This window comes from Lygodium microphyllum, chromosome 13 (genome assembly GCF_053477565.2).
Source record: "Lygodium microphyllum isolate KBCC chromosome 13, Lygodium_microphyllum_v1.1.10, whole genome shotgun sequence".
Lineage (NCBI taxonomy): Eukaryota > Viridiplantae > Streptophyta > Polypodiopsida > Schizaeales > Lygodiaceae > Lygodium > Lygodium microphyllum.
In genome coordinates this window covers 131590944-131604508 of record NC_141147.1, presented here as the reverse complement: position 1 = coordinate 131604508, position 13565 = coordinate 131590944, and the positions used below count along the sequence as shown (strand labels likewise).

The 13565-nt window shown below is 42.2% G+C and overlaps 1 protein-coding gene across 1 annotated transcript in view; it reads right to left on the bottom strand.

Annotated features, from left to right (window-relative positions):
• The window catches only part of LOC148027221 (uncharacterized), a 52156-nt gene that overhangs the window by 15285 nt on the left and 23306 nt on the right, over positions 1 to 13565 (bottom strand). Inside the window, exons 2-3 of the mRNA XM_087690405.1 lie at positions 604 to 664; positions 334 to 466 (exon numbers count right to left, since the gene is read on the bottom strand). Coding sequence (XP_087546531.1) covers positions 334 to 466; positions 604 to 664 — 194 coding nt within the window. The remainder of the gene's footprint in view (positions 1 to 333; positions 467 to 603; positions 665 to 13565) is intronic.

Here is a 13565-nt window from a genome sequence, read left to right as displayed (position 1 = left end):
CATCTCTCTTCAACAACACTGCATTGCCAATCCATTTATGTGTTTTTTTTTTGGCTTTCAGTTCTTGCTACCATGTGCATCCTAACAAATCATTTATGCATGTGTGCACTATGTCCTCACATTGGCAACTTATATCTATACAAAGAGATGCAAATGCCCAAATTTAAACTCAATCATCATAAGCAAAGAAGCTACTTTCTCAACTAAACTTCCACAACAAGCTCACAGTCCACTTAGATCCTGTTATGTACAATGGAGAAATTGTAAAAGCATTGCATGAGCCTGCAAAACATAGTTAAAAAGGGTTTGCTAATTCATACATATGAGCCTCACCTAGTCTTCCATTATTCCTCTTTCCTTGAAACCAGCTGACAACTTGGTCTATCTCCAAAGATAGCAGCCATTTTGCAGATTCCTGCCAATATTTGTTGCTTCCTCCAAGAAAGTCACTAGACACCATGGGAAGCTACACAAACGATGCAGACAAGCTAAAGCAAAAATTTTATTTGATTGATCAGCACAATAAATTTATCAAAGAACACAGGAATGATATTGTTTAGGTATCACTAGACATCAAGCAGGAACTTGCACCAAATTCCTAACCTCATGGGAATCAAGTAGAAGTGAAGGACATGCAACCACAAAACCAATATCCCGTATAAGCCTGCCAAAGCATCAGCGCACAAAATTTCACATTTCTTCTGTCACAGATTTAAAAGTCAAGCACACAGCTGAGCACAAAAAGCTGCCCAAAAGGAAGCTGTCAGAAGCACTGGCCATCATCAATAATAGACATAATAGAGCAAAGAGACTAATCCTCTTTCTGTCACCAAATTAAAGAATAATCAGTTTGCAAGAGGTTTAGACAACAAATCTGACTAGTAGATATATGAAACAAGCACGCCTTATTTCTATGCTAAGTGAATATATTGAGCATCACCAGCCAGGCTGATAATAATGTCAGATTCTAGAGTCCCGTGAGATATTGCCACTAAGCTACGACTCCTAGAGGACTACAAGGATCATAAGGACATAAAAGAGGACTTAATAGAGTGCTGAACTTGAACTGAGAAAATCTAATGCTCTCTATAAGAGAGTCAAGGTAGGTAGGTAAAAGTGCTTCCTTTGTGATGTAGTGGACCAAGGAAAAAAAGAAAAACTATTTCTCACATTGCATTCAGCTGAATAAGCTTCTCTACTTATTCTCCACATAAGAAGCCTCTGTCTATTGCCCATGCTAATGCCTAGAGCTGCATGTTGTGGCTGACAAATATCAATCTCAGTCTCCATCAGATTGTTCCTTCATTCTGTGTCCCTTCTGTCTCTCTCTCATTGCACCTTTGCTTTCCTTTCCACTGTGCACTCTCACATGGTTTCATTTGCCCTGATGGGAGCCGGAGTCTAAGAAGAGTAGTATCTGTCCCAGATTGTACCACCTGGGCATCATCAACACATGCTGCATACCTTGCATTTTCAGCATTTCTGAACAGGGCAGCTTGTTTATGCCCCTGTCCTGGCTGCATTTTATGCTGGGCACTCATCTCCAAGCGGTGTTTCTGATTGGGCAGCCTTCTATTGTGCTGGGCGACCCATTTTCTGGTGCTGTCATCACCTATTTCAGTGAGGGAACATTCCACCAGGACCTGATCAGTTTACAGCCTCTTCAAGGCTGCATCTTCCATGTACAGCCCCTGTTCACCCTGCATTTTGCAGATCAAACTCTCTGCCCAGCAGCGTTTTGGCCTTCTTGCCTTGCATATTCCGATCTTCACTGTTGATATCATCAACTCTGCTGTACAGCAGACAGTGGACCCTGCAAAGACTGAAGACATCATTTTTCAGGTCAGTTTTTCCAGTGTTTTTTGTGTTTTCTTGCAGGTTTCTTGAAGGACATCTATGGTGGACTATGATAATAGGCACGATCATGTGGATCAGTACTACAAGGCCATCGAAGTGAGGACCAAGACCGTGAAGACTGGCGTTCACAAAGCCATAACCCTGAGGATCATCTTTCACAACACTGAGATCAATAGCGATCATGCTGCAAATCATAGGTCTGTGACTGGCCAACCACCATCATATGTTTCTCTCCCTTTTAAGTCTTCAAGGGCTACCAATCTCCCATTGGCTATTATGGCACCCCTTGTGTGAGTTGAATCCAGCCTTCCTTCTTGGAATGAGTGGTGATAACCTGATTTAAGAGTTAATTACAGCAATAAATAAATGCACATAAAATGAAATACACACTTTACCATAACATTCTTGGACAGTAGACACCCTATTGGCCCCAAAATTGGCGCCCCTTGCGGTATTTCTTTAGCTTTCATTCAATTGGAAAGAGTACAACTTGAGATTCTTCAATCTCCTCCTGCTAACCAATTGCTCTTGCTGTCATAAATGTCCAACAAGCCTTTTAGGTCATTTGCCCCTTGTTTCACCTAGGACTTCTTCTCCAATTTGACCCTTGGCTGGCCAAATGCTACCCCAAATCAATTTGGGATGGGCTGGCTCCTAAAATCCCTTGATAATCTTCAATTATCAGCTACTGATTTCAATCCCTTGAGACTTCAACCTCTGGCACACATCCCAAGGTGGCTGCTAAACCCTAACTTCTGCTGTAAATTAGGATTTACTGCAGAAATTACAGATCAGCCCACCAAAAATGGCTGAAATCTCCTCCAAATGGCTGAGAATTGCCGAGAATGGCTGAGCATAGGCTGAAGAAGATAAGAAAATGCTGTAGAGAGAGAAAATTCTGAGATTTGTCGTGAAGAACTGATCAGAATCAGCTGCTGCTGCCCTGCTGTATCAACCCCAAACGGATGCACCAACAACGATAGGAGTATCAGAGACTGTGATCTTCAAGAGAAAGTGCATCAGCAGCAGTTGCTAGCTTCCCAAGGTCAAGAATATGCAATCTCCATCACCAAAATGGTCTCCAATGGCTGGGAAATGGCCCCAAAAGCTGGCAACAACAGTCCAACACCTCTTCCCAACAGCTCCAAAATGAAAAAAACGAGATTTCCCTCTCCCTTCAGCCCTATTTAGCCTTTCCCCCACTTGCATGGGAAAGTTTTGCCAAGTGGCAACTTTCTTAATCCATTTTCAGCAATTTCCAACCATTTAATTAATTTTCAGAATTAATGAATTTTGAAAATTAATTCAGCCCTTAATCCATGCCCAGAAAATTGACCTTGCCCATCCAAAAATTAATTGGCTGGGCCATTTGCAACCCAAAGTGGTCCCATGCATTAATTGACCCTTGTACAAGCATTAATCCATTAATTAATGCCTAGTCCCTAGTATCACCACTAACACTTAATGGCCAATTAATGATCCTAGGGGCAAACTGACACCAAAATTCACCTAGAATCTAACAAGTGTAACTTGTTACAACTTTTGCCTTTGACACCCATCTTTTTCACAAGGTCCTTCGGCCTTCAACTGTGAAAAAGTAGCTTGCACCTCACATGTGCAACACATGTGTATCTTTTAATTGCACATTTGATTAATCCTTTAATCAAATGTCAATTAAACATAAACAAAGCATCAAATTTTCATGCCCTCGTGACACGAGTACCCATTCTACCCTCTCCTCCCACATCAAAAAAGCTAGATGAGACAAACTACCTTCTATGGCCGTGCAAACTTGAGTGCATCCTCAACACTTTTCACCTTCAAGATTTTGTGACATTTGTTTTTTCCCGACCCCGTGGACTCCCATATTGGAGCCACCACAAACTCAAGAACTTTATAGGATTTGCTCAACACTAGAACCTGCTCTTTTCTTTTTTTGAGTTGTGCACATTTTGTGCTTGTGCATGTAAGATGCAACGTACCATTGCAGAGGTCTAGAAGAGATTGACATCTCTTTACCAAGAGACATTCGAGCATTGCGTAACCCTCGAGTTGAAGCTTCAACAACTATCTATCGCCAAGTCCCCTATGATGATGGACCACATCTAAAAGATGGAGGAGATATGAGATGAGCTTCCATCCCTTGGTAAGATCATGTCTTCAAAGCACCTTACTATGACTGTAATATTTCCACTCAAAAAAAATATTATTAAACCTAACTCCCCGCACGCTGCGTAAAACCTATGCAAGGTTATCTCCCGCATCGCAATTACCAGCAGCTTAATCCGTACCCTGCACGCGCAAAAATTAGGCCTCCGCGTTGTGAAATCGAGACCGGGGTTTAAGACCGTGAAAGCCGCGGGGAAACACCCTTTTTGAAGGGGGCAAAATGGATAATGATGCAAATTAAGCAAAAAAATTTAATTCCCCCAGCCGATGCATGGCTGGAGGGAAGGGAGTGGGAGAAGGAGGTGATGAGGTGAAGTTGGTATATGGAGGGAGAGCCATGCACCAGCCACATGGTGGCTTCCCTTTCCCTCCCCCAAGGCTATAAAAACACCCCTTAGTGGGGCACAAGGGAAGAGGATCAAGGAGAAGAGAGGACAGGCTGTCGTGCCATCGTTCAAAGGGAGAGGAGGAGGAGCGCCGTGACGCCGTGCTGCAGCCGCCAGAAGACACCGCCTTGCTGTGCTAGCCCACCAGCCCGCCGCCCATTCCTGCCATTTACATCAAAAATCCCCTTTGTCGTCAACTCCCACAAATCATTGCATCCACGTTCTTCTGGTTAAATCAGAAGCTTCTTTAATAAGCTTCTAAGGGGGCTTCCATAAGCCCCATTCCCACAAGCCTTTCCATAAGTCCATTCCCACAAGCCTCCCCGAGTTTTTAAAGAACCCCATTTTGGTGGAAGATTTTCCTGCGCACGGGGGGGAGAGGGTAGATCTTGAAGGTTGTTTACCAAGCCTGGAGGAAATTCACCGATCGCGTAAGGGTGAAGGCAAACCGGAAGTCCATAATCACGTCCACGATGGCTCCCAAGAAGTTGCACGGCGCACCCGCAGAAGGTTCTTCCCCTAACATTCACGTGGACAGCACCGCGGATCCACAAGTCCAAGTTCCACGAATTTATTTTCCACATAAAGAAATGCTTTAAAGCACTTACGCATGTTTCTAATTCACCTAGCATAGGGATAATGCATTTCTCGCTTATCGTTAGTTCAAGTAATAGTGATAAAAGTACATTCGATAAATTATCTCTTTGAACGATAGATAAGGATTGGTGCATGTCATGAAATTGGATCGTTTGCATTTCCAGAGTTGTCCGTCTTAAGAGATTAGCTACATGTTGCTATTTTGGTACATTTCCAAAGTAATGAGTCTAAACGCCTATTGCTTAGGGCAAAGGGATGAAATTGTTAAGTGCATTTTTGACTGGACATGGAAAGAATAAGCATATGTCGCATTTTAGGCAATATCTTCCTTGTCATGATTCGAATGAGGAGAAGTTGTTAACACCCGTAGGATGTTATCCGAAAAGGAATTGCAGAGCACAAAAATAAATCTATGGATTTGCATGTGGCATATGCTTGTAAAATGGAATAAGTTAACACTAGCCTTAGTTTTGCATGAACTTCATTAACTACGTTGTAGCTAGGAGAAGGTTGCTTGTTGCATATTCGTCATGCGAAAAATTCATTCATCAAGAGTTGCATTTAGGAAAGGTTGCATGGTTTATCAAAGCATGAGATTCTAAAGCGTAGATAAAAGGGTTGTAGGCATGATTCTTTGATGTAAATCCTAGTAGGTCCTAGGTAATTTATTCTTCAAATTATCATGCGTTTTTACTTTACCAAGGAAAGATAGGGTTATTGCAAACCTTGCGGTGCGTGGAAGCAATGATTCACATGTTTACATGTATTGTAACGTCTTGCAAACTAGTTTAGCATCTCTAGGAGAGAATCGTCCTTGACGCAAGACAAGTAGGTCAATCCACCCAAATCACTTGTGATATTATAACTAGCCGACACGATAAACACCTTAAGTACTAGCTAGGGCTTGGCACGTCAGAAATGTAGCCTAGTATCGTACTTGGACGACAAGTCGAAGCCCTCAAACCCAAAGGTCCTACCCACATTCACGGAACGCTTGGGTCAATTGGACGCTCATGCAAACAACGATCTAGGGTTTTTACCCTAAGGATCATTCGACACAATGCTAAAACTCGGATTGATTTTGGAAACCCTAGGACCGAACATCGGCCTAGTACCATTAGGGTTGGGTAAGAAGACACCCCAAACCCTGCATCTTATCTAAACAAAATTCATTGACCAGGAAACGACGTTCAATGGGTGAAATGATCCCATAGATAGATACGACACTTGTGCAACAAGTTGCAACGTCACACGGCTTTGTGGTTTAATCACAAGATGGATTCGCCATTCCTTAGAATGAGGTTGGCAAGTTTTAGCGCAAGTATAACTTGCAAGAGAATGAGTAGTCATCCTGTTACATCAACTTCTTAGGGTAATTTGCCAAGATAAGGGAAGTTATGTATTGCTTGGTAAGTAAATGATCAATCAAGTTAGAGCGACATGGTCGCCAGGACTTACTGTTAATTTATGAAACCTAAGGTGTTGGTTAAGTTGGGTTAACAGGGTATGGCCCTAATCCAAGGACAAAGGGTGAACAAACAGACCCTTGGGAGATCTTGCCAAGTCGTAATTGATCCCGAATCGAATGCTGGATGCATTCGGAGAGAAGAATTCACTCCTTAGCAGTTGGCCAAATAAACGACCACTGGATTGATTGTGCTTGTACCAGTTTAGAAGCATTGTTTGCATTGTTTGCTCAAAGAACTAAAAGATGGAAAGTTAATTAATGCTTCAGGTTGAATGCCTGAAGGGAGAGACAGCATCAGTTACCCCTGACTCTCTGCCTGACCCTAACCAAGGGGGTTGTTAGCCGTGCCGGGAACGTGGACCGAACCCACCGTGAGAGGTCTCTCCGTTGGATACTACTTGAAGCAGGAGGACGCTTGGGTGCCAGGGGGGGCTCTGGCCGTAAATCCCTTGTCTTCCAGGCCCTGCACAAGAGGCCAACGCGACTCGGGATTGGATCTCGAGACCCCCATACTAGTCTACGGGCGGAATCTTGGATTAGTGATCCTGTGGATTGCTGGATAGCCTTCGGGTGGATTATGAATAGCCTTCGGGTGGATTATGGATAGCCTTCGGGCGGATTATGGATTAGCCTATGGGCTAGATTATATGGATGTATTCCAAAGATAAGTAAGATAACCTGTTAAAAAGGAACTTGTTTGGCACTGTTTTTCTATGTCAAGTGCTAAGATTACGTAAAGGAACCAGTGTCTAACTGGCTGATTAAGAAAGCTGTTTTATGCGTGTATAACTAAATGTGGTAGGTAATTAGGCAACTAAAACAACCCTGAGAAAAGGGCGGTGGATATGGCCATGGGTCCGTCCTACAAATGGGTGGTCCCGGTTAGCCGGGAATTTTTCTCAAATGAAATCAACAGTAGAAACTTTGCAAGTTAAGGGAATGTACAGCAGGCAATGCTGACCTAGAGTTCAAGTTACTAGAATTCTGGTTTATGCTATTTTAGGGGAACGGAATGGGACTATGCCTTATGGGCAGATGGATCGAGCTCTGCATCCCTCTCGTTTTCCATTCTCTTGAACCAAGTGCAGCATAAATCCGCTTCGACCATGGCGTTTCTACATAAAGTAGTGCCTGGGGTTCGACGCTAGTCGCTCTCTAGGAATTTGACCACTTGAGGAAACCCCTGATTCAGGTTGGTCCTAAGTGGAAACGGCCGGAATACTTCCGCTACGTGGCAGACTCAGGAAGTCCTAGATCGCAAACCCCGTAACATTCCATGGGAGTGTCGGGTGGAGCTTTCTAGACTCTCTTCCTGATGGGCTGCTAAGACGTGTCCTAAAAGGAAATAGGTGGACACGTTACAACGACACTTCTCTGACATCTTCTATCATCGAAGTATGGCACATTCTACACCAATCTTCTTACCTCTCATACAAAGGGTACTTAACACGTTGGTAGAATAGAAGCTATACAGACTCCATTTCCCTTTCCATATAAAGAGCCCTCTAAGGAAAATTCCTATTGGCACACTCATTCCCATTTGTTCGTCACCCCTCCCACAAGTTCTAACCCATCAAATAGCTGTAAACAGGCTGCCTTGCTCAGGTATAATGCCCGCCCTAATCAAAACACAAGGTGCTTGGACTGAACATAGGTCTACAGCACTCTTATGAAGGTGCTCAACTGGCTGGAACACTTGGACAGATCGCTCCTCTTTGTATACTCCAACTAGTACACGTGGCTCTCATACCATGTGAGTACACAGCAGAAAGGAAAGTGAACACAGAGAGGAGACATGATGAGAATACAGGTGAGAGAAGAAACAATCTAATAATGATGGCTGAAGGGTACAAGGCTGCAACAATCAACCCCAACATGCAGCTCTATGCGTCAATGTGGATGCCCAAAAATAGCAAGTGGGTGAGAGAATGAGGGCTCGCTGATCATGATGGATCAATGATGGATGATGAGAGCGAGAGGGCACACCACCTATAAATAGGCAAATTGGGGCCATAACTAGTAATAAAGTGGCCAAGCCCATAATATGGGCACCTAGGACAATTTACAATGTCCAAAAAGAAATCCACTAATGTGCCCTCCATCTAAAGTGCCTAAAGCACATAAATGGCATAGAAACACAATGTTAAAGCTCCAAATGTCTTCATCTAACTCAGACTCAAGCTCATAGACAGTAGATGACGATAAAAACAAACATATATGCTAACATGGCCATGAAGAAAGACTAAATTTCCCTCTCCTAAACTTTCCACCGGTAGTCCTATGCACAATCCCGTACACAACTCACATGCAGCCCAAGGAGCTACTGTTTTGGAGGAGCTACTACTGTTTTCAGCTCAACGCGCATTCCAAGGCAGCAAACAAGTGGTACAACAATATTTAATTTCTATTATAGTCCCATTGAGCAAAAAAATTTGGAAAAACTCAATAAATTTTGGTAAGAATCGGCATTAAGTTGCTGTACTTTGTACTTTTGAGGGCATGCATTACAAGGCAGGTGTGGTACAGCAATGCATTGCTGTTATTCCTTGGCTGATTGCTAATTTGGGTCAAATTGGGCTTACTTTGGCATTTGTGTGATAGTTTGGTACTTGTTACATAATCCCAAGGGGATTTCGAGTACTTTGAGAAGTACAATCTATACTTCAACAGAGAAATATTTGGCTGCAAATTTTTTTCCATTACTAACAGCATGGCACGCTAGGGAACTAATGATCAAAGCAATATCCTTGGTGTCCTCACTCAAGAGGACAAACTTGATGGATCAAATTACCCGTTGTGGAGTTTTATGATTCGCAACCTTCTTGTAGCGAAGGACTTGTAGGACTACGTTACAGGTAATTTGCAACGACTAAGAGATCTTGCACCTCAAAAACCTCAACATAACGCTAGAGGGTAGGCTACTAGTGTTGCTACCCCTCCTATTGAGGATCAGAGGAGATGGGACTCAAAAGATGCACAGGTACTTTCTTTGATTGCCTTGTCAATGAAAAGATCGATTATTCCACACACCCCATCTTGCAAGACCTCAAAATCAGCATGGGATGTACTTAAGCGTATGTTTGCAGCACACAACAATGCCAGAATATCTTATCCCCATAGACAGTTAGCCAATGTGAACATGAATGAGAGTGATAGCATGACAAATCACCTTACTCACATACAGGATTTGCGCAAGCAGCTGCTCAATGTGGATGAAATCATTCGGGATACTAAATTGGTAAACATCACATTGAACTCTCTTCTAGAGTCGTATCTTGGTTTCCACACCTCTTTGATGTTGTCTTTGAGGGGGGAGCATAAGCCCCTTACATTTGTGGAGTTGGAAGACCTATTGTCGCAAGAGGAACAAACTCGGAAGAATGTTGCATTGCATTCAGGAGATGTGGCTGTGCTTTCTAAGTTCAAAGGCAAAGGAAAAGTCAAGCAAAATGCAAAAAATCAGCAAAATGGGTGATGCTGAACAGCCATCAAATAAGGCTGTCCAAGACATAGAAAAGTCTAAAAAGAAGGGAAAATGTCATTAATCCAAGAAGCCAGGTTACTATATTGATGAATGTCGTAAGAGATTAGCCAAAGAGAAGAAAAAGGACTCCAGTTTGGCTGTCCAAGAGACATCGGCCAACAAATCTACTGATGGTGATGCTTTAGCCAACTTTGTGGAGAAGGGCTATGCATTTCTAACTTACAGTTATGATTCTTCAATGGCTGATTTAGCATTTAATGCTGTTGAAACGCAGCAGACATGGTATTTTGACAGTGGAGTTTAAAAGCACATCACTTCTAGGAAGTGTTTGTTTTCCTCTTTGCATTCAGCCCCTACTAGAAAGCGTGTTACATGTGCGAACAGCAGTAGTTATGATGTTTGTGGCATTCGAATAGTCATTATTACTCCTTCAAGATGGTCTTGACTTCATGCTTCTAGATGTCTTGTTTATGCCTAGCATTACAAAGAACTTGTTGTCTATCTCTGCTTTCAATAAGCATGGCTTTCATGTCATATTTGAGAATCACAAATGCATTGTCAAAGAGATGAATTATGCACTCAGGCTATCTAGGACCCTGTATGAGGGTTTGTTTTTGTTGGATACCTATAATCCCCCTATGATGCGCAATCTCATGATGCTCTCGTAGTCACTACTCTATCACCCGCTATATAGAATGTGGAGCTATGGCATGCCCGCTATGGGCATATGAGTTTTGGGAGTTTGATAACCCTTCAGAGATGTCATATGGTAGATGCATTGCCTCCCATGGAGAATCCACCTCATGCATGCGAGGGATGTATTTTGGGCAAGATGCATAGATTTGCCTTCAAAAAGGATAGTGCAATGCGTGCTGTCCGGAAATTGCAGCTCTTTCACTCTAATGTTTGTGGTCCCACGAGGACACGTGCACTTGGAGGTCATCTTTACTTTGTCACATTTATTGATGACTACTCTCGACATATATGGGTTTATGGGCTGAATACAAAATTTGATGTGTTTATGCATTTTAAACATCTTGTTGCAAAGCTTGAGGCTGAAATTGGCTTAAAAGTGCAAACACTTTGCACAAATAAAAGCTCAGCAAGATGTACATTGGATGCAGGCCATGCAGGATGAGTTAGACTCCATTGCCACTAACTCTACATGGGTTCTTGTGCATTTACCACTTGGCAAGAAGGCCATTGGCACAATATGGGTTTTTAAACACAAGTGCAAGGCTAATGGTATCATTGACACGTACAAAGCACAGTTAGTAACAAAAGGCTATGCACAAAAGAAGGGTATAGATTATGAAGAGACTTTTGCTCCCACGACCCGTATGAGTACGGTGAGGTGTAATTGCTATGGCTGCAAATTATGGTTGGAAGGTACATCAGTTGGACATTAAGACAGTATTCTTGAATGGGGATTGCATGAGGATGTTTATGTGTCGCAACCTCCAAGGTTTGTGGTTAAAGGAAAGAGCACATGGTATGCAAGCTAAACAAAGCTCTTTATGGTCTCAAACAGGCTCCTCATACATGGTACTCTAAAATTGATGCATATTTAGCCAGTAAAGGGTTCAAAAATAGTCCACAATTGCTTCCACTCTATGTATTAAGAATGAAGGGGGGGACTTGCTAATTATCATTCTTTATATAGATGACATGCTACTCGCTAGACCTTCAAAAGCGAAAATTACAGATTTCAAGGCTGAATTAAAACATGCATTTGCTATGTCAAATAAGGACTATCTACACTATAATTTGGGGATTCAGTTCACCCAAAATCAGCATGGTATCATCATGTCATCATCATAGTCACAGTATGTGGATAAGCTGTACATAGGCTTAATATGCAAGATTGCAAACCTATGTGCACTCCTATGGAGCCAAGCTTTAAGCTATCTATGCATGATGGTGAAGAGACATCTGATGTTGCAATTTACAGGTTAAGCGGATCTTCAAATACTTGCAAGGTACTCAATCATATGCATTATTATTTCCTAAGGGGGAGAATTGCAATTACAAGCTTACAGTGATTCAGATTGGATTGGTGATGCAAACACTAGGTAGTCTACTAGTGGACACTATTTTTTTTTGGGCCATTCATGCATTTCATGGCTAAGCAAGAAATAGCCTACAGTGGCTACCTCATCCTATGAGGCTGTGTACAAGGCAGTCTTCACAGCAACAGTGGAATGTGTATGGTTGCACAAATTGTTGGCTGATCTACATTTACCATTGGAGGGTCCTACACCCATTCTTTCTAACAGTAAGAGTGCTATTGCAGTGGCACGAAACATATTGAGGTACATTACCATTATGTCAAAGAGAGATGCTATACAGGAGAGATCAGCTTGATGTGTGTTCCTCCACAAGAAAACATTGCAGACATTTTCACCAAGCCACTACCCCATGAAGAGTTTGAGGCTTTTCGCAAGTCCTTAAACTTGCTACCCTTTGCTCATTGATCATTCCTGTACTTTACCACATTCGCACTACAGGGGGGTGTTAGAATTTGCTAATTCCATGGGCAATGCCCAATGTTTTAGTCTTTAGTTCTTTTAATGTTTTAGTCTTTAGTTCTTTTTCAATTCTTAGTGTAAACACAACAAAAGTTATAAGTTGTGTCACCACTCTTAGAGTTTGAGTTAGAGTCAGTCAACTCTAGTTGAGTTAGAGCTAGATCTATCTTAGACCTATCTTGTACCTTTCATTCTCAATTTTTCAATTCAGCAACTACACTCTACTCTTTTGCTTCAACATACTCTCATTGTCTCTCTTAAATCTTTTCTCTCCATAGTTGGCTGTCATTTGCCAACATACTTCTCATGCATTGATTGTTAGGGGCAAACATGATGGTAAGAACGGTAATGACCACTATGTAGAGACTCACAAAGGTCTCAATCTCGTGGGCAATCTCACATAAGTCCCATGGTCATAAGGCCTCTCTTAGATGTCATTACTGTAGGAAGCAAAGTCATATTAGGCCACAGTGTCACAAGATACATGATAATAAACACAAAGAGAAAGGTAATGACAAAGTGCAAAAAAAGTCTGATAATCATAGCATTGTTCTTGGTAAGTCCAGTGTGAAAATTGAATAGATAAATGCCTTAGAGCTTGAGTCTGATGATGATTACATCTCGATAGCTTCTTCTCTTGATGTTAGTCAATTGGCTGATGCCTCATCCACTTTTTCTCAATGTTGGTTGCTTGATTCAGGGGCTTCTTTTCATGTTACCCCACAAAGGAATTGGTTTCATTCCTATCACAGCATGACATGTTCTGTGAGACTAGAAAATGACTTGGCACTGGATATTATTGGCATTAGTGATATTACACTGTAATTTGCTTCACGCGGCACTTTTGTTTTGCATGATGTACACCATGTTTCAACTTTGACCAAAAGCCCAATCTCTACTGGACAATTGGACGCACACGATATCACGCAGGATATCATGTACCTCTTGGTGATTCTACTTAGAAGGTTACCAATGGAAATCTTGTCTTTGCTCAAAGGCTTGGCAGCCTCTACCCCTTACTTGTATTTGGGTCTTTTGACCATGTTTCGGTTGTGGCTAACATACCACATGTATCT